The sequence below is a fragment of the Gordionus sp. m RMFG-2023 genome, chromosome 1 (assembly GCF_954871325.1).
Source record: "Gordionus sp. m RMFG-2023 chromosome 1, tfGorSpeb1-WG-v2, whole genome shotgun sequence".
Classification (NCBI taxonomy): domain Eukaryota; kingdom Metazoa; phylum Nematomorpha; class Gordioida; order Chordodea; family Parachordodidae; genus Gordionus; species Gordionus sp. m RMFG-2023.
The window spans coordinates 8107441-8133362 of NC_088775.1; the positions used below are offsets into that span (position 1 = coordinate 8107441).

The 25922-nt window shown below is 27.3% G+C and overlaps 1 protein-coding gene across 6 annotated transcripts in view; it reads left to right on the forward strand.

Moving 5' to 3' along the window:
• Positions 1 to 25922, forward strand: part of LOC135922234 (ryanodine receptor-like) — a 98502-nt gene that overhangs the window by 63297 nt on the left and 9283 nt on the right. For 5 of the 6 annotated variants that reach the window (XR_010570801.1, XR_010570802.1, XM_065456645.1 and 2 more), the window contains 36 exons: positions 98 to 241; positions 487 to 634; positions 929 to 1052; positions 1841 to 2042; positions 2453 to 2565; positions 2916 to 3026; positions 3247 to 3485; positions 5897 to 6005; positions 6115 to 6251; positions 6605 to 6794; positions 6957 to 7066; positions 7790 to 7965; positions 8080 to 8238; positions 8589 to 8705; positions 8907 to 9041; positions 9118 to 9189; positions 9455 to 9616; positions 10106 to 10218; positions 10574 to 10667; positions 10752 to 11104; positions 11642 to 11871; positions 12619 to 12719; positions 12845 to 12954; positions 13250 to 13371; positions 13512 to 13735; positions 14689 to 14832; positions 15126 to 15260; positions 15514 to 15595; positions 15845 to 15981; positions 16034 to 16113; positions 16205 to 16366; positions 16663 to 16739; positions 17383 to 17462; positions 22793 to 22891; positions 23620 to 23726; positions 25103 to 25306. Coding sequence is in view for 4 of the 6 variants with exons in the window: in XM_065456645.1 (XP_065312717.1) it covers positions 98 to 241; positions 487 to 634; positions 929 to 1052; positions 1841 to 2042; positions 2453 to 2565; positions 2916 to 3026; positions 3247 to 3485; positions 5897 to 6005; positions 6115 to 6251; positions 6605 to 6794; positions 6957 to 7066; positions 7790 to 7965; positions 8080 to 8238; positions 8589 to 8705; positions 8907 to 9041; positions 9118 to 9189; positions 9455 to 9616; positions 10106 to 10218; positions 10574 to 10667; positions 10752 to 11104; positions 11642 to 11871; positions 12619 to 12719; positions 12845 to 12954; positions 13250 to 13371; positions 13512 to 13735; positions 14689 to 14832; positions 15126 to 15260; positions 15514 to 15595; positions 15845 to 15981; positions 16034 to 16113; positions 16205 to 16366; positions 16663 to 16739; positions 17383 to 17462; positions 22793 to 22891; positions 23620 to 23726; positions 25103 to 25306 (5102 nt within the window). In the remaining 2 variants the exon portion in view is untranslated. The remainder of the gene's footprint in view (positions 1 to 97; positions 242 to 486; positions 635 to 928; positions 1053 to 1840; positions 2043 to 2452; positions 2566 to 2915; positions 3027 to 3246; positions 3486 to 5896; positions 6006 to 6114; positions 6252 to 6604; positions 6795 to 6956; positions 7067 to 7789; positions 7966 to 8079; positions 8239 to 8588; positions 8706 to 8906; positions 9042 to 9117; positions 9190 to 9454; positions 9617 to 10105; positions 10219 to 10573; positions 10668 to 10751; positions 11105 to 11641; positions 11872 to 12618; positions 12720 to 12844; positions 12955 to 13249; positions 13372 to 13511; positions 13736 to 14688; positions 14833 to 15125; positions 15261 to 15513; positions 15596 to 15844; positions 15982 to 16033; positions 16114 to 16204; positions 16367 to 16662; positions 16740 to 17382; positions 17463 to 22792; positions 22892 to 23619; positions 23727 to 25102; positions 25307 to 25922) is intronic. The other variant, XM_065456646.1, reaches the window with a different exon arrangement.

The following is a 25922-nucleotide window of genomic DNA, read 5'->3' on the forward strand; positions in this document are numbered from 1 at the left end:
GAATTAATATGTGCAGCATATTTAATAAAATGCATTATGTATATATAGTTTTAATTTAAGAACAAAATATAATTATTTCTTTATTGATATAAATTAGGAAAGAAAGATGTATACCGAGCCCATCAGGAACTATATCAAAACTTTGATAGCTCAGGGATGGAAGTTGGATAAGATTCAAAATCCTGATAACGCTATAACCACATTTAATCTTCTGAGCAGGAGGAGATCATCTAAAGCTCAGGTGCGTTCTTTATTTTTTAGGAAAGAAATAAAGACATTGCCCATTGGCATACATTTAGTAATTAATTATACTCATTGTCAGGCGTCAATTGATGAATATAATAACTAGTATATATATATATAATATATTATATTTAATCTTAAAGAAGATTTGATTTTAATGTTTTCTTAAAAAATGGACTAAAAATATATTGTCTCTTATACATTCCTAATAATTATTTTAATATATATTCTTAAAAACTTTAGGAATCAGACCCTTATTACTTTAATCCTAAGATGGTGGATATGTCTAACATGACTCTTTCCAGCGATATAGAGGATGGCGCCAATAATTTGGCCGAAAATGCTCATGAAGCCTGGGCTTATTCCTTCGAAAATGACATGCAGAATAAACGTATAATACGTTTCTATTTCTAAGCTAACATTTCGAATACCTTTGTTTAAAATTGAAAAAAAAGAATATTAGTCATCAGTTTATAATTTCTTATTTTTAAATATGCGGAATATAAATAAAATCAACATAAATCATTTATAGTATAAAAATCGAATTATTATTACCTATCGAAAAAAAAGAATATCAGGATTTAAGAGATGGCTGTGCTAAAATAATATAGATGAACACAAAATTATCATTTTTTTTAAAAATATTTAAACAAAAATGTTTTTTTGCGACTAAATTTTGATTAAGGCGTTCATTGTTCGGTGTCTTATGTTCCATACGATTTACTCACTGAAAAAGAAAAAAGGAAAGAATATTATAGAGTAACAGAATTCCTGAAATACTTGCAACTATCGGGATATAAGATAAGCAAGTAACAAATTCGCCGATTTGATTCTTTGATTTTATTATATTATTATACTTTATTTCCTTATCCTTTTTGGGACATGACAGTGTTAATATTAAATTAAATAATAGTTATAATACAAAATGACAATGGCCCATTTATTTACAAAATATAGGCGCAAGGCATTTAAAAACTTTGGTTTCTTGTTTTAAAGTACTATGTTATAAACTTTCTTAATTAGGATTGGGCTTGCGTAGTAATTCCTGAGATGACGAATTTTAAATCATGTGTAAATAAATTTTTTCACTCTCTCTCTCAAATTGGTTGTCACAATCAATGACATATAATAATACCTAGAGTGACGATGCATTTATTTAAAATGTACACTAATGAAAAACAGCTGAGGTCGCCATTGTGGTGTCATTTTGGTTATGCATAGCATTATATAAAAATTGTAAAAATTTTAATGTTAGCTAAGTAAAATAATATCCTGTCACAATTATTCCAAGGCTATTATCACAAGAAGATATGTATCTAGCAGATCAAATTTTAATAATTTTAAAGTATTATGGATCCTATATAGATTGACAAAATGGCGTGTCACGTGGTCTCCAGCTGACCTGCATTTAACGACGCTTTAAAATGCATTATTATGAATGAATTCTCAGCTTAAGTATTAATATATGTCATTGGTCGTGATCCCTAATTTTTTTCCCTTCCCAACATGAATAACTTGTTGTCCAAGACAGTTTCAATCAGAAATTGATGATTATAAGATTATTCATTTATTTGAAAATAAATATATATAAATAAAGTTTTAATCAAGAGAAAGAACAAAATAAAATTTACATGGGAAGCTCGGGCATACAAAACCTATTTTCTTGGAACCTTTTAGACAAATGTTTAACCTACATGGACAACGCTATTAAGACTATAGTTCCTATAAACGCTTCCCAAAGATTCTCGAGGAATCGGGCTTACCGCACTACAACTAAGGATGTTAAATTCTTTTTTGAAGTATAAAATTAAAAATTTTAGTTCTACAAAATTATACAAATATTTATTTTTTTTAAAATGGAATATATATAGATCATAGTTTGGGACCGGCCGGAAGTGGAATAAATCTAGAAACCGGAATAAAACCCCAATTTTTTTAAATATTTGAGAAACCTGAACTAGAGAATTGTTTTTTTAAAATGATAGAAACCAGAAGAGGAAACTAGAACTCTCCTTTTATAATCTTCAGGCATTTACTGGAACCCTCGTAACCGGGTCAAATCTATAAACCATAGAAACCCGTGACGTAACCCCTTAAAATTTTTTTTAGGAACTAGAATCAAAATCACCCTTTTAAAAAAAATAATGCATTTTTTAATATATAAATTTTTTAAAAATAATTACGTTAATTAATTATCTTATAATATCAGGTCGTTTTGCCTTTAGCTAAAGCATATTTTCAAGCCCATCAAGCCTATTTTATCTCAAAATTGGATAGTAGCAATTACCTGTCTTCTAATAACGACAAAGAAATACTTTGCAAGTAATAATATAAGTTGGTGTATATTCTTTTTTTTTTGTTTAAAGTTCAACAAAGTTTAATATTAATGTAAAGTATTTCTAAGATAAACCAGAACAAGTTCTCTCTTTGTGAAAATTATAACTCTTCTTATAGTTTCAGCCAAATTTAAGCTATTTTCTCTTCTTCAAACAATGTCTTTTAAATAATAGGATCGTGAAAATCAGTAAATTTTTTTATTTCAGTGTTTTATTAAAATATTTTTATATCGCTTCATTTCGATTTAGAAAACGCAAAGCTCTATTTTTAAGCACTTTTAGGACTATCTCTAATATTAATATTTATTTCTTGAAACTTAAACACGAAACATTAAGATTCATGTGTAAATTAGCAGCCTTTGTCAGGGATAAATATTTTGCATTCGGACCGCACATTCCATTAGCCGTTACCTGCTTGCAAGCTATAATAAACGCGATTGATTTTGGGTATATTATACACAATAAATCTGTGTTTTCAATATATTAAATGTATTCAAAAATTTATTTAGATTTAATAAATATAAATTCCACAATTTATTTTAATATATTTTTTACAATACTTTGCTCCACTGAAATAAATAAATTTTTGCCTTAACCATAATAAGTACTATCGTTATAAAGAAATATCATTTGATTGATTTATCATATAAATATTTGCTCATTTTAGGTCAATATGCAAACTATTCCCCGACCTTTTGAGGACATCTTTGACCCCCTTTTTCCAAAATAGTGCTAGCGATCTAGGGGAATTGGTCAATAATTTAACTATCCCTCAGTTTTCGGATCTCAAAATAAATTTCGGAAAAGGCAACAGTACCTTATATTACGTTCAAGGAGTCTTATATCCTATACTCACAACCTTATTCAATCATTTCTACCTTAAAGACTATGGCAAAGATATTCTAAGTTTAAAAAAAAATATTCTTTGAAATATTTTGAACCTGTAGTTTGAAAATTACTTAAATTGAATATAATGATGGGTTGGTTTTATCAAGTAATTGGATTAATTGTGTTTTTTAAATAAAATAATTTGATTGGTTGATATTATATATATATTTTTTTTATAATTTTATTTAGATCTATTAAATTATTTTGAATGAAAAATATCATAGCACCAAATTACCAGTTTGATTTTTTCCGGTCGCCTATTCCAATATAAAAATTCATTTCGAAAAATAATAAATATTAAATTTTACAAGCGAAAAATTGTTTATATTGATAATATACTTGTATATGTAATAAAATAAAAATAGGAAAAAAGGGGGGGGGGGGGAGGGGAGTAGCCAGTCTTATTTATAGATTGATTCCCTTTACTAGTCAAGATTTGTACATTTTCAAAATCCATTGTTTATTTTTTTTCTAAAGAACGTGCAGTCATACCCGAGATCCTGAGTTTGTGGTTCTGTTTTCTTCGTTACCTTACATACCCCTCCCCTGTAGAACACAACATTATAGGTCAGCAACGGGCAGATTTTTAGCCCGGGGCGAGCAGATTGGCTAAAATTTTTAAAGAACGGGTGGGCGGGTTAATGAAATATTTAAACTATGGACTGGCGGGTTACAAATTTCCACTTTTATTTGTTATTTAAAATTATTTAAGTAAACATTAAAATAAAAATATGCTCCACAAAATTTCCGACAACTGAGGACGAAAACATGTTGAATTTGATTTGCATGCAAGAATATAACATCCACGTGGATGAGAATCTAATTTTACGCGTTTCACCAAAAAACAAAGAGAATTTAATTAAAGGTTATTAAATTATTGCAATGTTTGAAAAAGATCGCATTCACGTCAAAATTAAATCACTAGAGATGGGAGGATAAGGATGTTGCAGAGGAGAGCACCATACCCAATGACATAATAAAATATTTAAATCTTAAAATAACGAGTTTGATTTGTATAATTTAGCAAGATTTTAGGCTACTTAGTTTGGTATACAATTTATAAACAATTAATTTATACTTTAAAAAAAATAAATTATTAATGTTTCACTTTTTATTTAAATATTATTAATTGAGGAAGAGGATATACTTCAAACGAATATTCTACTTTGGTGGAAACGACAAGAAAAGGATTTATCACAACTTTTCAAGATTGAAAAATATTGGCAGTTTCAGCAACTAGTGCTTTTTCTGAACAAGGAATTAGCATTGCTGGAAGGTTTTTAGAACAAAGAAAAAGAAAATATGGATTAATTATTATAATTACATATAATAACAATAAATATTAATTTTATATTTTTATTTTTTTGATAAATAATTTTTTAAATATGTAACATTTTGAGGTTTTTCTAAGGATTGGATGATTAGAACCGTTGTCAAATAAAGAAAGGTTAGAACTGAAATGATACTAAATCAGACTAATATCCTCGATTATATATACTTTTCTATAATATTCGTCAAATAAGAAAAGTTAGAACTAAAATGATACTAAATCTTTATTAAATAATAAGATAAAAACATAATCAAAATAAATTAATATAAATTAAAATTAAAAATTAATTAAAGATTAAAAAAATTAAGTTCGTAAAATCATAATTTAATCCTCCTTTTTTCGCATCATAATTTCTCCTTATATATCCTTTTTCTTTAATCAACATTTGCATAGTCTCAATTTGTACCGCGATAATTCTTGTAGATTTGAATATCTTTGGGCTTCGTAATTTTGTTTACACGTAATTTGCCTGTCTGGCGTTTTTCTTACTCTAGTAAATTTGCATATTACCACAATTACAACAAAATAAATTCCTTATCCGTAATTTAAATTGAATATTTTATGCGTAATATAGTAAAATTTTTTAAAAATGAAGTTGGAATACATTCCCGCTAAAATGAGATCTTTAATGTTAAATAAAGCGCTTCAAAATACGATTCAAGAAAAAATAACACATTGCTTCTAACATATATATATTAGTCTGCATAGGGCCAAATTTTTTAAGCCTGGCCCGATTTTCTTTTTAAAAAATTTTTCCGACCCGTTCCGATCGCCATTTTTTTAAAATTTGTCCCGAAAAGCCCGACCCGACCCGAATTTATTTAGATATAGAAAAATTATATACTTTTTGAAAAATATTGGCGCCTTGCTTCTTTCAAGAATTTTTAAATATATCAATTTATTTTACAAAATTGAATTATATCATATTTAAATATTTAAACCCGACCCGGCCCAGATTTTTTAAAAAAAATATTAGACCCCACGCAGTCAAAACCCGCCATCATTATTTTTTTAAATAGGACCTCCCGAGCGGCTTGGGCCGGATACAACATTTATAGAAAACACTAAAAATTAAAAATTTCTTTTGTTGTAATTACAGTCGATGATATTCAAATCCTCGCTTATAAAATACTGGTTGCGTTCTATACCCTAAGCAAAATTTCGGTCGACTTTCACGATTATCCTAGTTTGAATTTGGAAATGAACAAGTTTAACCTTTTATTTCGATTTTTTATTTGAATAAATAATATTATATAAATGATTTAATTGTAATAATTTTAATTTATCATATTCTACTCGTATGAAACTACTCATTAGCCATAGACCCAATATCGGTATATGCCTGGCCACGTTCTCCAATTGTTTTCCTGTAGCATTCTTGGAACCGACGCTTAATAAAAATAATAGGTATTCTGTCGTTGGAAGGTTACAAGAACATTCATATGAAGAGCAAGGTTAGCTTACTACAGATTAAAAAAAAAATTGCTTTTGCGTGTTTTAAATGTGAAACCGATTTTAAACAAATATAATATTGTTTCTCTATCACCTCTTTGCGCCTAAATGATTAATTAGTATATGATCATATTATCTAGGCCTCTATGTTCTATACAATATAATACAATATAATACAATATAATATAATATCTAAATTTGCGAAATCGTTTTGACTTACACATTCTAAAAGAGATAATATTTCTTGGTCATTCTAGGGCTTTATTTATATTTTAAGATTAGTTATCATTACAAAACATTACGAATGAATCCTCAAAGATATACTCAAGTTCTTAAATTATATATATATATATAGATATTTTAAACAAACTTTCAACTCACGTTCCGACGTTGGAAAACTTATTTCAAGAATTGGCAGATTTTATGGAAAAGGGAGCCAATTACGAAGATTCGCCTGATATGGTAGATGTCTTAATACCCATGCTTTGCAGCTACATGTCTACCTGGTGGAATTATAAGAAAAATCATAGAAATCAACACGAAAAGTATTAAATATATTTCAAGTATATATTTTAAATATTTTTTCTTCAAAAATCTATACAAAATTTTAAAATATTAAGCCTACTAATTCGAGATTCGGTTTCAATAAAAAAAAATATTTAAAAGAAAAAACCATTTTTATTTTGTTCAAACTTATTAACTCTAAGCACGACAATGTTAAACATAGATGACATCAATAATTTGACGCTAACAATATTCGGCATAATTGACAAAAATATAGGCAGAGACACATCTTCGTGGATGCCCAAGATATCGGGTAGGTCCCACATCTAATAAAATATATCATACAATAAGAATATTTACGTATTAATAGAGAAATTATGACATTATTATCATCAAACCGGATTCAATATCATTTAAATAAAATAATATTTTTTTTAATCAGAAAAATAATATAATGTCTCCCGGATTATGTCTTCATATATCTATATTAAGTATATCTTTTGTGCCACAAACTAAATTTAATAAATGGAATATCGCATCTTGTTCTTTTGTTATTTTTAGTTTTTATGACAATTTATATTGGCAAGATTTTACTATAGATATTTTGCCTTGGCTATTACTGTTTTAAAAAAAATATTGTTGGTGATTGAAATTTTGAATTTAACTTCAGCTTACACTCCACAGGCCGGGAGAAGCGCTGATAGATATTAAATGCATTTTGGTAATGGGACTCGGACAAATAAAGAGAAATCACTGAGAACTGAAAATCACATGATCATGCTTAAGAGATCCAAGTCCATTAAAATAAGTTTCAAAAATCCAGGCCCGCTAGAAAATATAATATTAGGTATGAGCCGCGGGCCGTCCCGACCCTCCAAGGTCTCTGATATTATGCGGATTACTTAATTAGTATCTCATCTGGAGTACAATGGATATATGCCTTAAAACTGGATAATGTTATAATAAATATAGACTAACTGTCTATCATTTTTATAATTATTTTTTAAAAATGATAATCTTAAAATTTAAAAAAAAGGTTACGCAAATCTAATAGTGAGTTATACAACCAAAAATCTTTCCAGAACCTATTTAATCAACATTATGACGAAACTTAGGGATCACGCTGAATTGTTGGGCGGAATAGAGGGGAGACTTAAATACGAATCAGCTGATCAAGAAGAAATGACCGAATACGAAATGTCTATTCAGGAGGTTTCTAATAGTTTTAATTATTCATAAAAGAAAATTAAATTGAGAGAAACTAGTGAAATTAAGTGATTTTTCAAAAATCAATAATAATTCTTTAAACATTTTGATTGTATAAAGGACTACATGTTACTGATTCGGGATATATACACTGTCTACGTCTTGTTGATCACCTATATAGATATGTATAGAACTAAGTGGTTGAGGGAAGATGATACGGATGCTGGTAAACTTTTTGTTTTGATAGCCCAAATCTTCAAATTGTGGATCGTTTCTCAAGTATTATAATAGTTTTGCCAAAAATACAAACAAACCAAAACCTTAAAATTTTTATATATCACAACCATCTATAAATTTCAAAATTTCAATAAATTTTCTCTCATGGTTTTGATATTAATAATTAGTCCAGCATAATATGTTAAATTAGCTTTCTTTTCTACGGAATTATTAAATTAAATCAGTCCTTAGCCTTCATATATGTTTCTAATGGCTCCTAAAAATACCCCCCCCCCCCTTCAACTTAAACTTCATGGTCATGGGCCTGAATTAGGTGGAACAACTTACCCTGCACCTTATATTCATATTCGCATACACTTCTTATAATAAACCTAGTTTTAATTTCTATCTAGAATTTTAGACGGTACGAACAAAACTTTTTGATGAAAATCAACGCTAATAAGGCAATTAAGCTCTCTAAGACGAGCGGAAATGCTCTACCCGATACCACGACAAACAAATCGCGGAACGTAATTCCTTTCAATTCCTAATAACTTGAGCTCTTTATTATAAAAAATGCTCAAAAATATTTCCTATTTATTTGAGACTTTTCTTATTGTGGATAGTGTATAACTTGATCTCAATGGTTGCTTACCTATTTAATTATACTCACATTAACAATATAGAAATATATAAATCTATTCATTATAATATTTGAAATAAAAATAAAGATTAAAAAATATGAAATCCACCATTCGGATAGCCTAGTTATAACGTCGTTGAAAAGAATTATACCCGTCGGTTTAAACGCTTTCGATGGAAAGGAACAAGAATTGATTCAAAATTCGAAAGAAAAGCTACTTCAAGTAATAATCGCACTCAATTCTATCTTTCTTTTCATAAATAAAAGTATTATATATATGTATATATATATAAAAAAAGGGAAATTCAGAAGAAAATGTCATGGAATGGATTAAACAACAGATCGAAAATAACCAAAAAACGATTATGAATGTGAATATATTTTTAATAAATTATAATAGACACTTTTATAAGAGTTATAATGTTAAAATCCCTATTAAACAAAACTTAATATATGTAAATATAGTTAGAAAAAAAAGTTATAGATAAAGCTAGGGGTTAAAAGAACTTACAATATAATTTTTTTATTACATATATTTTTACTTTTCTTCAAGCCTCATGCTTACAATATTTTGAAAAAAAAACAGTGGGTGAAGTATCAGATTATAATTAAAATTTTTCAAAAATTAATAAATAGTCTAATAGTCACAAAGTGAACATGGGCCTTAATTGGCAAACCGTTTTGTACAATGAGATAGGTAAAGCTAGTCGAGTAGACGAAGACGATAGTGATTTGTCCAGCATTGAGAAGGCGACTAAAATTTACGAGATTGCGTACGTTATTTACCAACTTCACAAGGTGTCAATTTCTTATCAATAATTAGGTGTAAGATTAAAATGGGTCGATCATATAAGAAATCACTTTAATAAATAAATTTTATTAAATTAGTCTTTTCACATATATAACTCATCAAGACTGGGATTCATTCATCAAAATACGTTTGAAAACTTCGTTGAATACATATCAGCTGGTCACACTCCATTTTGATTTGCCCGTATTTTTTTACATATAAATGAAGTTTTCATAAAATTTTTATAACATTACTATTAACCACGGGGAAACCAAAATATCGTGCCACCAGCTGAATTGTATTGATATAAATTATAATAAATGAATCGTCAGGCTTAAGTAGCATTATATGTCATTGTTTTTTCTTCTTCTTCATATAATGAAAGGATTCGATCATAAAAAATTGGCTTAAGAGTGGGATGGTGGAGGGGGTGGAGGTTGTGTGTTTTATTTAATTAAATAATTGCTTAAACAAATAATTATAAATATTAATGTAAGGTTGAACATCCACCTCCTACAATAAAGCATTCTTGGCAGAGTTTATTATCTTCCCCAAGGAAAAAAGCGGTGGTAGCTTGTTTCAGAATGATAGCACTGCATTCATTGCCTCGGTTACTTTTAATAAAATGTGTTTTTTAATTTGTAATACACAAAGAAGTGTATTTATGCCTTTTAAATTGAGGGAAGGAAAATATTTTTATCATAGGCGAAGTTTATCATTTTTTTTATATCGATGAACTTGTTAAGATGAGTACCAAGAAATATTACAATTTTGCAACCATTAATTTATGGATGAATCATGTGGAGTAAAATTGCAGGTTATAACATAATATCAATAATAGGTCATTGTTCATGTTGAAAAGAGTTTGAATTATTAAGACAAGTTTAATTTATAATTTAATTTGTAATAGATTATGATCGGGGAAAAATTATTTGTTTTTTTTAAATAAAAATATATTTATAAAGACATAAAGTAATCAATATATTCTTGCTCGTATTTAACAAAATATGGTTGTCCAATGTGGATCCACACGAAGAAAAGTTGATTCAAGATTTACAAGTTTTGATTTTATAAATTAGTATATTATCTATTTTTATAATGAATCTAAATTTAAATCTAATTATGGTATAATCACCTTCTTAGTGCATTAGATTCGTGAAAAAGCAAGATACCATGAGTTCCGATAATGCCACATCTAACGCTTCCACATCTACCAGTGTCAATAGAATCGAGGAAGAGCACATGATTAATTTTTTCCGTACGGAGCCACTCTTATTATTACCCAAGGGTAATGTGCCAACTCCTGATCAATCATCTCACATGAGACCAGCAAGTAGTGAATCTCTAGTAGTAGCAACTATCCCAGCATCTGGGGGAACGACTCTTAATCAAATAGATGAAACAGTGCTACAATTGCTAGCTACCCACTGTGATAAAGTTGAATTCAACGCGTTGACTCATCTTGTGAGATACTTTTACGAGAGCGCAACTTCCAGGTAAATGAATGAAATATAATTGTAATTTTGCTCCACCCCCTTCTACCTCAGGTTATATTTAAATAATCTCAAATTTTTTTGATGCTCTAATAGCTTAGGTCCGTAATTATACCAGGCGTTTGGTGCCTCGTCTCTTTTTAAAGTTTCTTCCTGGCCCCAATTGTTTATTGTTGTGTTTTATGCACAGCCCTTATATAAAATCAAAGTAAATTTTAATTTAAAAAAGAATTATTTATATTTTTTTCTATAATTATTTACTATATTCATAAATCAAACCTAATTCATAATCTCAATTGCTCATTCACGAGTCCCTTATTAAAAATGGTGAACCTAGTAAAATAAGCTTATGAGAAAAACGATAACTAAATGATGAATATAAAGCGAAACATGCATTTTGTTAAAAAAATTTTCCTCCTCTAGTATACCTTCTCCCCCACCCCCTTTCCCAACATAAAGTTCTAGTTATAATGCCCCCTGAAACTGTTTATAATATATTATATTAAATATGATAAATGATGAATGACATGAAATTATTAGAAACTCAACTGATTTTGCCTCCGCATCTACTACCACAGTTGGAGCAGAGCAGGGTCTTAATAAAAATGTTCAAACCAGTTTAGGTGGTCACGACTTATACCTGTCTTACTGCGTACTAATGTCTAAGAGTTGCGGAGGACCTTCAGATGATCAAGAAGAGGATAGCGACAAAGAGGCTAAGAAAGAGAATATTCTCAAACCTCCAAATTCAGGACTTCTGGATAACGAAGGTTTATTATAATAAAAATCATATTAATCTCAGGCAGTTTTTAATATTCGATTCAAGAAATCTTTGATAATTTAAAATCAAAAAAATTTATGTTGTGGTTTTTAATTTAAAAGTACTGAAATTAGTTAAATATCAATTTTTGTTTATTATTAGATATTAATTGTAGAAAAATATTGTTTTTTTTGTTGATTATTATGTTTTAATTGTAGAAAATATATTAGAAAAAAAAAGAAATAAAAAATTATTATTGCGTTTTATATTTTTTTAAAGAAAAAAGAAATGGCGTTGTTTTAAAAGAAAATAAAATATAAGTTAAAGGAGAATTAAAAATTAAAAGATAAGTGGAAACTTGTTAATTTATATAATAATAATGTCTATATTTTAAATAATTAAATTTTTTAGCAATGAGGACTAATTATATAATAGGAAAGGAATTTAATTTTATAGATTTTTGGCAATGCATTTTCCATTATCGAATAAAATAAAAAATTATAGTGATTACTGAGCAGTTTTAAATTTTATAAAATAAATTAAAAAGAACGCGAATTTATTAATAATATTTTTTAAAAAATCATATAACATGTTAAAATTTATTGTCGATTATGAATAAATATGCATTATAAGAAATTATTATTATAAGTACAAATATAGGAAATAGTTATTCTATAAAAAAAATTTTCTTTGATGTATAAATTCCCTTTTTATCATATATAATATATAGAGTTAATTCAAATCATATTAAATTAAGATGAAGATAAAGATGATCAAGAAATCAGTGTGACTGCAAAAGAGCCTAATGGAAACACTGTTGTCGATGAAGTTGAAGAGGAAACAACAACCAGTTATCAAGTTCATTCAATTCTCTCTTAAATTTTTCATAATATTTTATATTTTTTAAAATGTAAACTTGTTGAAATAATTTTTTTATTATTTTAACTAAATAACAATTTTTGTTAAATTCCTTCTTTCAATAGGATCAAGAGGCGGAAAGATTGAGACTTTTGTCCGAACAACTTTTGTTAGCTAAATGTGGTCTATCCGAGATGATACTTTTATACATAGGAGCCTCCAAATGTAGTTCGGAGTAACTCATCATACTATATTATTTAAATGAGCCTGAAAAATTGAGAATATTTCTTTTAACAACGAAAAACTATATATACCAAATGAGCGTAACCAAAATAAATTACTTAACGTGCCCTTTTTAAAAATAGATAAGAATTAATGGAATACCATTTTATTTAAATAAATAGCAGTAGAACTGATGCTTTAATTGTTAAAAGTAGCTTTTAACAATTCCGAATGGTATCTTAAAATATTTAACAAATACATTATAAAATTATATATAATTATAAGAAATGTGTTTACGCTACATATAGGATTATTATGAAGAGGACTCTAGAGTTAGGTATTTCTATATTGAAGGGTGGAAATACAGATATTCAAAGGCGGATGCTTAAGTATCTTCAAGAAAAGAAGGACGTTGATTTTTTTACTTCAAGTAAGTGAATAATTAGTATTTGATCAAAGTTTTATTTAATTTTTTTTTTTAATTTCCTAAACCCACTACACTTATTTACTAATTCTATGTATATACATATAATTATATTGAATCGTTTTTTAAAAAAATGAATCCTTAAGCATCAAGCTTGATATCGCGTTCTACAGTATTGGATCTGGAAGGATTTGAAAGGAATATCAAGGCGGAGTCATTGGGAGTCGACCTATCAGACTCTATAGCGGGCAAAAATATGGAAGATTATGAATTAACCAGAGCGCTCTTTAGATTTTTGCAGTTGTTATGTGAAGGCCATAATTTAAACTTTCAAAACTATCTGAGAACTCAGATCGGAAACACAACCACAGTTAAAACGCAATTTTTTATCTAGAATATTGTAGATTTGTGGGGTTTTTATTTTAATTATGTTAAATAATTATTGTATTACATTTCTACATCTAATCAAAAGTTATATAATAATCGATTAATATCTATAATTCCAATTAATTTTTTTATTGAATAGTTTCGATTTTTGAAAAGATTACGATTTTCAAAATTTATTAATGACTATCAATCTCTAATTCTAGCCACCGTGACGATCTAAGGAAGCAGTTTTAAAGATAAGACGGGTCCCAAAATAAAAAAAAATGTTGCATATTTCTGTTTTAATGATTAGTGAAACTGTTTAAACATGTGTCTATTTTTTAATAATCAAGAAAGTTTTTCAAAAGATTAATATAGACAAAAAAATGAGATATAAAAATACATCTTCACGCCAATTTTAAGGTCTTTATGCTCAAAGGTTAAAAGGTTATTCGCGCTAACTTTGTCACCCCGCTAATCGCCTTACCCCTGTCACACCTAACTATTAAAATTTTATTTAAGTCCAGTCAGTTAAATAAAGAGTCAAAAGCACGATATCTATCCCCTTAAAAATATCAGCCAACAAAATGCGAGTCCCTACTAAGGTATATCTTAGAGAGCGCAGTTCTCCACCATTTTACTATCTGAAATGAAATTCTGGACATGCCACTGCCTAACCATCTCTCTCACATAAAATAATTCTATCCAGACCTTAAACTCATAAATAGTTTAAACTAATTCTAGCAGCTCTATGGCTAAAAAAAACTTAAAAATTTATTTTTGATAAGTGAAATATAACAAAATATATTTTTTGTCATCATTTCTTTCAGTTTTATTTTTGGAATATTCTTCACAAGCAATCATCATAATATATATAGGAATTATCTTTTATTATTTAAAATTTTCTAATGATATTCCTAATATCTATATAAATCTAAAATTTTTTCGATATTAAAGGTGAATATAGTTGTGTGCACGGTAGATTATTTACTGAGGCTTCAGGAATCTATAATGGACTTTTATTGGCACTACTCCGGAAAATCTTCCATCGACAAACTCGGTGTAATGCTATTTACTAGGGGCATCGAGGTATCCAAACAAGTAAACCTTATTGTCTATTATTTAAAACTGTGTAGTTAGTGCATGAATACTCAAATAACATTGTAAGCAACATATTTTGGTAAACGAAAGTTTCCTTATTTGCAAATTTAGACCCAGAACTTTATAAAAAAAACCCCGTTAATACATAAAGTGTTATTATTTTTATTTTAATTTTTAAACCAGAGATAGAAGATAGAACTATTATTAAATAATTATGTTGATTGAATTATACTCTTTTAAATGTAATATATATTATTTACATAAATTGTTTAAATGTGATCGTTAAACTTAAGGTATTTAACACGTTGACAGAAATGATACAGGGGCCCTGTCTGTATAACCAATTGGCTTTAGCTCATAGCAGGTTGTGGGATGCTATATCTGGCTATTTTTTCCTATTCACGAATATGCAAAACAAACTTTCCAAAGTATTTTAAATTTTTTTTAAAGAAAAATCATAAACTATGGAAATTAAAAATCTGGAAATTTTATTGTTACAATGTATGAAACATTATAGAAAATATGCTTTGTATTATCTTTAATACTTCCATTAATTCTTTAAAAAAAATTAATGTTAGAAAAATATGTAGCTTATTTATAATATAAATAATAATATAGAAATACATATCAATAATAAAGAGATACTAGATTAAAAAATTATATAAATAAATTATTCAATAGGATGTGGACCAAATGGAATTGCTGACTGAATTTTTGGAGCTTCAAAAAGATATGATAATCATGATGTTATCCATATTAGAAGGTTCAAAATTTAAAATATAATTAATAATCACTATTTCATTTTCCTCTAATATTTCTGAATAATATCAATGATTCCATTTTGTATAAATTAGAACCTAATTAAGTAGCTATGTATCAAGTTTGATTGGAAATATTCAAAAATTTTTTTTTCACCATTTATTTATTATAAACATCAACATTACCAGCTTCTCAATATTAATAAAATGATGGCTGAAAAAGGATCATTCTATGAAACGTTAATTTATATTAGGCAACATTATGAATGGAACCATAGGCAAACAAATGGTAGATACGTTGATGGAATCGTCTTCTAACATCGAGATGATACTAAAATATTTCGATATGTTTTTAAAATTGTCAAACACAATTCAAAGCCCTTTGTTCTTAGTAAGGACTTATCAAGTTTATATAGATATATATTTTATTTTTCCCATATTAGGACTATGACCCACATAAAACTGGCACAATATTTCCCAAGGATTTCAAAAGAATATTAGATGTTCAAAAAACCTATTCTCAGTATATGATTAAAAACATAATTATCATAATTTTCCGCTTTTAAAAATTCCAATTATTTTGTCGCAAATAAATTATTTTTGTTTTTTATTAGAGAGGAAATAGATTTCTTAATAAAATCCTGCGGAACAAATAAAGATGGGAAAATGTGCTATTCCGCTTTCAACGCGAGGTTCGAGGACCCATCAAAGGATATAGGCTTTAATTTGGCCGTCTTACTGACCAATTTACAAGAGCACGTTATAAATGAACCCAGGTAAACTCTCAAAACTTTGAACGTTAAAATTTTTTTCAAAGAATAATATTTGTAACTTTTAAATATTGCCTTTTATTTTAAATGGATATTTAATTGTCTCATTAGGTTTCAAAGTCTTTTTACAAGAGATCGCAGTTAAATATTTTATTTTAATTTAATTAACTCTAAATATTTAGCAGCATCTTTACAACCGTATAAAATAATAATTTATACCTTGTAAAAATATCATTTCAAAAAAAAAAATATCATTTCAATTGTAAATAAAAATTTTTCTTTGAAAAATAAAAACAAACAAGATTCACCAAATTTCTAGTTAACGCTGAAAGTTTTCTGAAACATTTCGAACCCTTCTTGGGACGCATAGAGATAATGGGTTTTTTTTAAAAAAATTAATAAAATCATTATACCTTAATATTAGGCTTAGAAAGAAAGAAAGAAAGAAAGAAAGAAAGAAAGAAAGAAAGAAAGAAAGAAAGAAAGAAAGAAAGAAAGAAAGAAAGAAAGAAAGAAAGAAAGAAAGAAAGAAAGAAAGAAAGAAAGAAAGAAAGAAAGAAAGAAAGAAAGAAAGAAAGAAGGAAAGAAGGAAAGAAAGAAGGAAAGAAAGAAAGAAAGAAAGAAAGAAAGAAAGAAAGAAAGAAAGAAAGAAAGAAAGAAAGAAAGAAAGAAAGAAAGAAAGAAAGAAAGAAAGAAAGAAAGAAAGAAAGAAAGAAAGAAAGAAAGAAAGAAAGAAAGAAAGAAAGAAAGAAAGAAAGAAAGAAAGAAAGAAAGAAGGAAAGAAAGAAAGGAAAGGAAGGAGATAGAAAGACTTAGTCGAATAGTATAATTACGAAAAGTAAATAAATCGATTCGTTTAAAATAGAATTCGAATAATTCGTTATTCGTTTTTGAATAGGCTTACTTTAATATTATGCAAGCCTTTTTTAGAAAATTATATAGTCGCCTTTTTTAAAAAAAAAATATAAATTGCGTCTACTATACCTATATTATATATTAATGTATCTAATAAATTACTTTAGGTAGCAGCAATAGAATCGAAAGGGTCTACTTTGAAATAAAACAATGTCACATCGATCAATGGGAGAAACCCCAGATTAAGGTTTTAAGCAAATATTTTTCTCAATTTTTGTTTGTTGAAACTATTCTAAGAATTAGTAGTTGCATATCGTCGCTATGACTATTGATTTTTGATCTTAACATTTTTAAATTTTTGAGATATTTATATATAAAAAAATTATTTATTATGTTTATAATATTCTATATATATATAATGTCGAATTGGGATATGGAATCCGCGGGGTATTCGGAATCTCTCTATTTTAAATAAGGGCAATTTTTTTTAAAAATCGGAATTGACAGGAATTGAATTTCAGCATGTATAGGGTACCTGTTAATTTCAAACACCATGAACTTTATACTTTTAATTTATATTAAATTTTATACGGATTTTTCATATAAATTAAAAAAATACTAATATGTATATGGCGGAAATTGGCTATAATTTATAGGGTAATTACTCTATACGTGTTAGAATACATTACCCGTTAAATCGGTTTTTAAATTTTAATTGAGAGGTTCCGAATTCCAACGGATTGCATATCCCACAGCGACATATAGAAACAGAATATATATAAATAAATATAAATTGCGTAAAAATTTTAAAATATTTTATCTCTATAAAACAAATCTTTTAATTATTTATCATTCAATTTATTTTTATAATATATAAATATATTTAAAAAGAAGAATTTAATAGACTATAGATGGCCCTAATAATTTATGATCTAATATTCACTTAATTTAAGATTTTATTTACAATTATTAAATATTATGAAAGAATTTATAAATAGTGAAGTAAATCACAAACATTAAATATAAAAATATAGATATATTAAAATCCATCTAATTTATTAAACAAAAATATTCGTAAGGCATTTTATTTATATAATAATTTTATTAATTATTATATATATAAATTAACAATATAATTAAATTTTAAATAGACCGAACCTGATAATTACATAGAAGGCAGGAAGAGGCAAGACTGTTATTATTTAAAATTTAAAAACTTTTATTTAATTTTTCTTTATCTAAAATCTCTATCCCTTTTCACAAAATTTCATTCAATAATATATTATTATTTTTTAGAATATTTACATATATACAATTTGATATTTGTTTTAAGGTTACTTTAAGAAAAGTTATTTTAACGTTTTACATATACAAATACGATAACTTTTTAAAGGTCGTACAAAATATATTTCACAAAAAGAAAAAGTACAAAAAGGTAGTACGAATATTTTTAAAATTCGAAATATCTTTAACAGAACCTTTTTTCAAAGCTTTTTGGGATATGTTAGAAGGAATCATTTTGTCAATAATTTTTATATAATATGATATTTCAAAATAAACAATCTAGATCCCCATTTTTTTAATCGTATGGTAACATTGCCCAAACAGCTTTGAAAAAACGTTCGTGGAAACGGCCTAATATGTTGTAATTGACATTATAATTTTAAACACCATATAATTATAAAAAATAATATACGTATAATTCAGAGATGTAAACCCTTCAACAACAAAAGGGTCCGGGGGGGGGGGGTTACAGGAATAAAATTTAAAAAAGGGTCCAGATCCAGGGACGGGGTTCAAGGAACATAAAAGAAATTCAAAATATAAGACTTTTTTTAAAATTTATTTATTATTATACTTCAATATATACATATACATAATTTACAAATAGAAAATTTTAAAATGAAATAATTTATATTTTAAATGTTTTTTTCAATCGCACAATCATAATATCTTCTAAAATATCATCCTTGAGATTTCCACGTAAATTAGACAATATATATTTCAAAAATTAAAATCCACGTTCTACATATGAGGTTAGTTAATTTCTAATATATGTATAGGTATGTCGATTTGGGAACGCATCTGGTGAGGGCGACGATCATTAGCAAGGATATGGTGCTATTAGCTAGTGAGTGGAGAGCACTGGCCAACGAAGCGAAGTCTGGGGGAAGTCGAATGAGGGAGGGCTGGAGAAAGGCTGAAGATTTGAATCTATGTTATGGCTGTGGACAAGCGGGCACATTCGAAGATGTGGCCCAAGGGAGAGGTATGCCCGCAGGAGCGGGGAATGAAAAGGAGAAAAGAAGAGGAAAGCCATGTTCAAGAGATGTCGGAGGAGGTGCCGGAGCTGCGAGTGGGAAAAGAAGAATACCGGCAATTATTGGGGTCGCCAAGGACTGGTAAAGGGGGGAAATGTTCTAAGTGAGTCAGTCTTTGGGGAGATGACGACGTCGATCTATATTTTAAGTTATTTTAGAAACTAATGATGAATAGTTTATATTTTAATTTTATTTAGAAAAATTAAATGTGGCTGAATCATTATGATCGCGTATTTAATTATATTTTTTAATCGAGTTAATACGTTATTTTTAGATGTATAAAAATTAGTCATGATAGACTCATTGTGATATGAGAAATTATAATTTTAAAAGAGTTATTTTTAGTTTAATATTTTATCTTTGATGATTATTGCTTCCCTATAAAAGGGAAGCGAAATTGTAATTTTTTTCAGTTAATTTTTTCACCCTTTATAAAATTTTAATATTTTTAAATAATATTTTGATTCGTGGAAATATTAATAAAGTTGTTGTTATAGAAGTCGTGGAAATATTATTAATAAAGTAGTTGAATATATATCCTTTGTAGTATCTAAATTCTGTCTGAATAAGCGGATAACGTAATAGTTAATGTTGTCTTTCCAAGGGAGTATGAGATTGATAGTTTAACATAAGAGAATATTGGAAATAAATGATTAAAAATTTAATTAAAAGTAAAATTAAAATATAAATAAATATTATTTATCATTAGTTTCTAAAATAATTGAAAATATATATCGACGTCGTCATCTCCCCAAAGACTGACTTACTTAGAACATTTCCCCCCTTTACCAGTCATTGGCGACCCCAATAATTGCCGGTATTCTTCTTTTCCCACTCGCAGCTCCGGCACCTACTCCGACATCTCTTGAACATGGCTTTCATCTTCTTTTCTTCTTTTCATTCCCCGCTCCGTGCTCTGCGTTTGGTCACTCCCTTGGGCACCATCTTCGAATATGCCCAGCTTGTCCACAGCCATAACATAGATTCGGATCTTCAATCTTTCTCCGCCATCCCTCGTTCGACTTCCCCCAGACTTCGCTTCGTTGGCCAGTGCTCTCCACTCACTAGCTAATGGCTCCATATCCTTGCTAATGATCGTTGTCCCCACCAGTTGCGTTCCCAAATCGACATACCTATACATATATTCTAAATTAACTACCCTCATATCTTCCCGTTTTTTTTTACAAAAATTCCTTTCGCCCTCTTGCCCCTACTCTACCTATATACAGCTAATAATACACTTACGTCGTTACAATGGTCATAATGTAGAATTCTGCCTGCAAGAAAAACTGCTTCTTTATTCAAAATATAAAATCCATTTAAACGAGAATGCTTTTCTACACCAATATAATTTGTTCTGCTGTTTTTCCTCTTTTTTTTAAAATTTATTAAATTTGAAACCATTTATTTCCAATATTCTCTTATGTTAAACTATCAATCCCATACTCCCTTGGAAAGACAACATTTCTCTTCCCAAATCCCACTTTTCTTTGATTTTCTTTCTTAATTTACTCCAATTTAACTAAGTTGTCTTCTCATTAATCATCCCGCTTCTTATCGCTTCCAATTCCTTCAAGAAAATTTTTTCTTCGCATATTCCTTTTTTTTATATAATCATAGAATAATTTCCTTTAACCTTATTTATTCAATTTTATTTATCTCTTTTGAACAAAAAAAACTTCTTTTTTTTTTAAATTTCTTTACCCCATTATTATTTTTTTTTTCTTATACAAACATAATTTCAATTAACCATGTTTATTCACAATGAGTCTATCATAACTAATTTTTTATACATCTAAAAATAACATATTAACTCGATTAAAAAATATAATTAAATACGCGATCATAATAATTCAGCCACATTTAATTTTTATAATCTAAATATAAAATTAAAATATAAATAAATACTAGTTTCTAAAATAACTGAAAATATATATCGACGTCGTCATCTCCTCAAAGACTGACTCACTTAGAACCGCTGACTTAAAATAGATAGTTATCTTTATAATACATAAATTATTGTACTTGTGTCGCCCGTACAGCCATGAGGATTCTAGACAAGATATATAATTCTGGATAAATTGAAAAATTTTCTTCCCAGAATTTTAAAATATTTGTATCTTTATTTATTTTCTTAAATTTTGAGAAATTTTTTATTAAGGATGTAATAGGTATTTTTGGATTCTCCTTTCTATCTGATGTTTATTTGATTTTTATCTATCTAAATGTAACATTTCAAGATCATCAATGTTGCTATCATTATCATTATTATCACTACAACCAATAGATATTGTCAGTCAAAGCCTCCAATATGTTGTAAATAATGGAGTTTTGCGTATGCCATAAATCCTTAAAATGGTCTTTAGCCATCTGTTTTTGCTAAATACTCAATAAAACTTGATATCAAGAGTCTAAATATTATAGAAGCGAAGCCGTATACAACACTCTAATATTGTTTATCTCGAATTTTCATGTTCTCTAATATTTCATATGAAAAAAGACTAGTAAATCTTTCTAAATCTAATCGGCATCTAATCCATATGCCATAAAAATTAGGTATAATTGTTCTGATTGTAATCGTAATGTTTTTATTTTTAAAGGAACTAATATGCTAGTAAGATCCTTTATTTGGCACCAATCATCTTAAATCAAAACATTATTACTTGCATTACAAAATAATTCACTTTGAAAATAATCAACGTATATAGCATTTTAATAAATTTACATAATAAAATATTATTACCTACACTGGAAAATAATTTAGTATATCAATATCTCTAAATAAAATGGAAGTTCAGGAAGAAAATTGAAAGAAAAAAGCAAAGATAAAAAAAAAATGATTCCACAAAAAAAAGTTAATAAAATAAAATAAAAATTTATATTATTTTTATAAAAAATATTTTAACTTTAAAATTTTTTTATGACACCTAAGAACCCTTGGACCCTTTACTTTTAAAAGGGGTCCGGGTTCGGGTACAGCCAAAATACGAGGGTTCTGGATAGTCCAGGGTCTTGGTCCGGGTCCTGGTTTACATCCTTGGTATAATTTACATATTAAATGTATATACACAGACACACCTAATCTATGAATTGTAATATATACCAAAAAATTTATGATGAATACTTAAATATAATTGGTTGGGTTTGTTATTAAGTCTTTGTATGACTTATTGCATCATAATTATCCTGATAGGTACATATTGTTTAGAATTAAGAATTTTCAACCGTTGTTTCTTTCATTCATTCATTAAAAAAGGAATCCAAAAGGGCATTTTTACATAGTATGGTCAACGAAGCCGGTGACAAAGGCAAATTGGAGTCATTCGTAAATTTCTGTGAAGATACCATTTTTGAAGTATTTTTTTTTTCAATATAAAAAACAAACTAATATTGAAGAATAGGTATACAATGATTTGATGATTTTAGTGTTCCAATTCCTAATTTTTTTCCATTTAAAAAAAAAACATATATTTAAAATTAATCTTTATAGATAATCCAAAGGGGGCTGAAGGTACCATAAGGATTGACTCAATTTAAATCAAGAATGGATTTTTAATCCTTATAATAATCAAGGACTATTATTCGAAAATTAAGGAGAACCTATAATAAATAATAATAATAATGAATATTTATTGCAAATTATTATCGTTATTATCTAAGAGGGCAAAAAGGATTCGTTAACATATTTTTTTTTATCTATCATCATTTAATATTACCCCCTATATACACAAGTGTTGTTAAACGGCTCGTTTTGAGCCGATTTTTTAAAACGGATAGCTCAATATTGTAGCCAGAATAATATTGCCTAAGCCTCGAGATTCGATAATATATATCTTGATCTTTGCTCCTTCTATGAGCAAAATCTTCAGGCTTGTAATATTTTTCTGGGTGAAATATTGAGTTAGCCGTTTTTAAAAATCAGGAGCCGTTTAACAACACTAGTACACAACTAAACAAAGAACTTTTCTAAAAAGGGCATTAATGATAATTACTTGGAATTGTTTTAAAAAGAAAGAAGGAAGAGGTTTAATTAATAATAAATCGAAATCTATAAATTTTCTAAACTTTGTAAACAACATTAAGATGAAACACGCCACGAACATTAGCACTGAAGAAGAATTGCCACCCGAAAAGCGGAAAGAGACTATAGAATCCACGGAATCTATCAAGAAATATAACTTATCTACAATGTAAAAAAAATAAATAAATATTATTTAATTTCCATAGATATAATTGAAAGTAAAATTACGGGAGCTAATTTTTTTTTTAAGCCATGATTATTTTAGTTGGTTATCACTAGTGCTGTAAACATTTTTTTTTTAAAATGGAACGCGTTTAACGTTCATTGACAAAAAATCGAACTTGTTCACGTTCAAAGTTCACATTCAAAAAACGGAACGCGTTTACGTTCGTTCAAAAACTTTATGAATAATTTTTTTTTTTAAATATTTAATTTTATTTAATATAAATAAATACCATATATTTTACAATAATTAGCCATGTTTAAAATTAATAGTTTTGGTGAGTGAATAAAAAAATATTTTATTAATTTTTAATATATAAAAACATTTATATATTATCTCATATAAAATATAATTATTTATAAGATATATAAATTTATAATACTTGAAATTTTGTTCAACTATTAAAATATAAAATCCTTGATAAAAACTTAAATAATAGCGAAATTTCAAATAATAGCACACTAAAATAAATAAATTTAAAGACATTAATTATTTTATATTTATGCATCAAATATATAATATTTAATTATCTTAACTTTATGTCTATTATAATAATCATAATAATTTAATTAATCTCTAAAATACAACAATCTAAAAGAAATTATTAATTTGATACTTAGAGTTATAGTTGTATTATATATAAAATAATATATATTATAATCAAGTATCTCTTTAAATTAGAACTTGAAGATTTTAAAACTGGTATCATTCTATTTAGAACACATTTTAAATTTGAAAAGGGTGGTTTTAGTTTATAGAATATATGTTACTGTAAAGTATTTATTTTATTTGGGTCATGGTAATTAATTTAGATTCAGATGATGAAATAACAACACCCATGCTTACGCTAATCTATAAAATACAAATTTAAATAAATAAACTATGTTATAAGAAATAGGACAGAAATAGTGGCTGGTAAGAAAATTCAAATGTAATAAAGGAAACAGCTGATTAAAAAATTTCTTAAAAAATTATGATTAATATTAAACTAATATTTTATTTTCAAATGAATAGAAATAAGAAGATTTTCTAAAATTGAACGAACGTAAAAAACGAACGCGTTCGTCAAAAAAAAACGGAACGCGTCCAATATTCAAAGTTCGTTTAAAATAAAAGAAACGTCGTTCATCATTTTTTTCATAAAAAACTAGCTAGGTTCACGTAAACACGTTTACAACATTAGTTATAGCCAAAAATATTTCGCAAAGTTAATATACCCATGATAATTATTTAATGTTATTACTACAGATATACTCTATACTTATTTTATTTTCTCAATTATAAATTTCTTCTTTCATTTTTCTTTTTTTTTAAAAAAAAAGACATCCAAAAACTCTCATTAAACATAGTTTTTACTTTATCAAAAACGCGTGCGATTTTTCTAATTTCCGCTCGAAATTCTCGAGTTTCAAGAAAAGGTTTGGTAAAATGCAAGAGCTGAGCGCCTACCAAAAGTGTCTCATAATACTTTCGTTCATATGGAATTGTTTTAAAACCACAGTTGGATTCATTTATTTAATCGGAAAGTATAATATTTAAATTTCCATAATATGTTCTTTTCTTAAATTTTTTTTTGGCGGGGACGAGTGGGGGAGGGGAGGGGGGAAGAGTATAGTGGTGATCAGGAAAAATAAGAAGCGACGATCAATTATTTCAATGACTCATTTAAAATTCAGGAAGTAAAGTTTTTAAACAGGTCGCTAAAATTTTATAAAATATTTTATTTTAAGTATCTCGGCTCTCATATTTATCGCACATCATAATAATAAGTGTAAATATTGGTTCTCGGTTCAGTTCAAAAAAAAGGGGAAAACTTTCCTCAAACTTTTAGAGGAATTGATTGAGTCCATATTTTAAAGAATTGATATGGGTTCCCATTATGTCAAACTATGGCTGATCACCTCTCCCGTTTTTTTCCTAATCATAAATTATAATGTTATTTCCTTTTCTGATCGAACGCAAACGTTATCTTTTCTTGTGAAATGATGAGCCCATCATATCACAAAAATTTTCTTTCACGTTTGCATAAAGTTACAAAAGGTTGTATACCTAATTTTAATAAACCAAAGTCTCTAACACTTAATAATATGCATGGATTTAAATTAAAGGACTTGTTTTCGGAATAAAATTTCCTTATTTCGA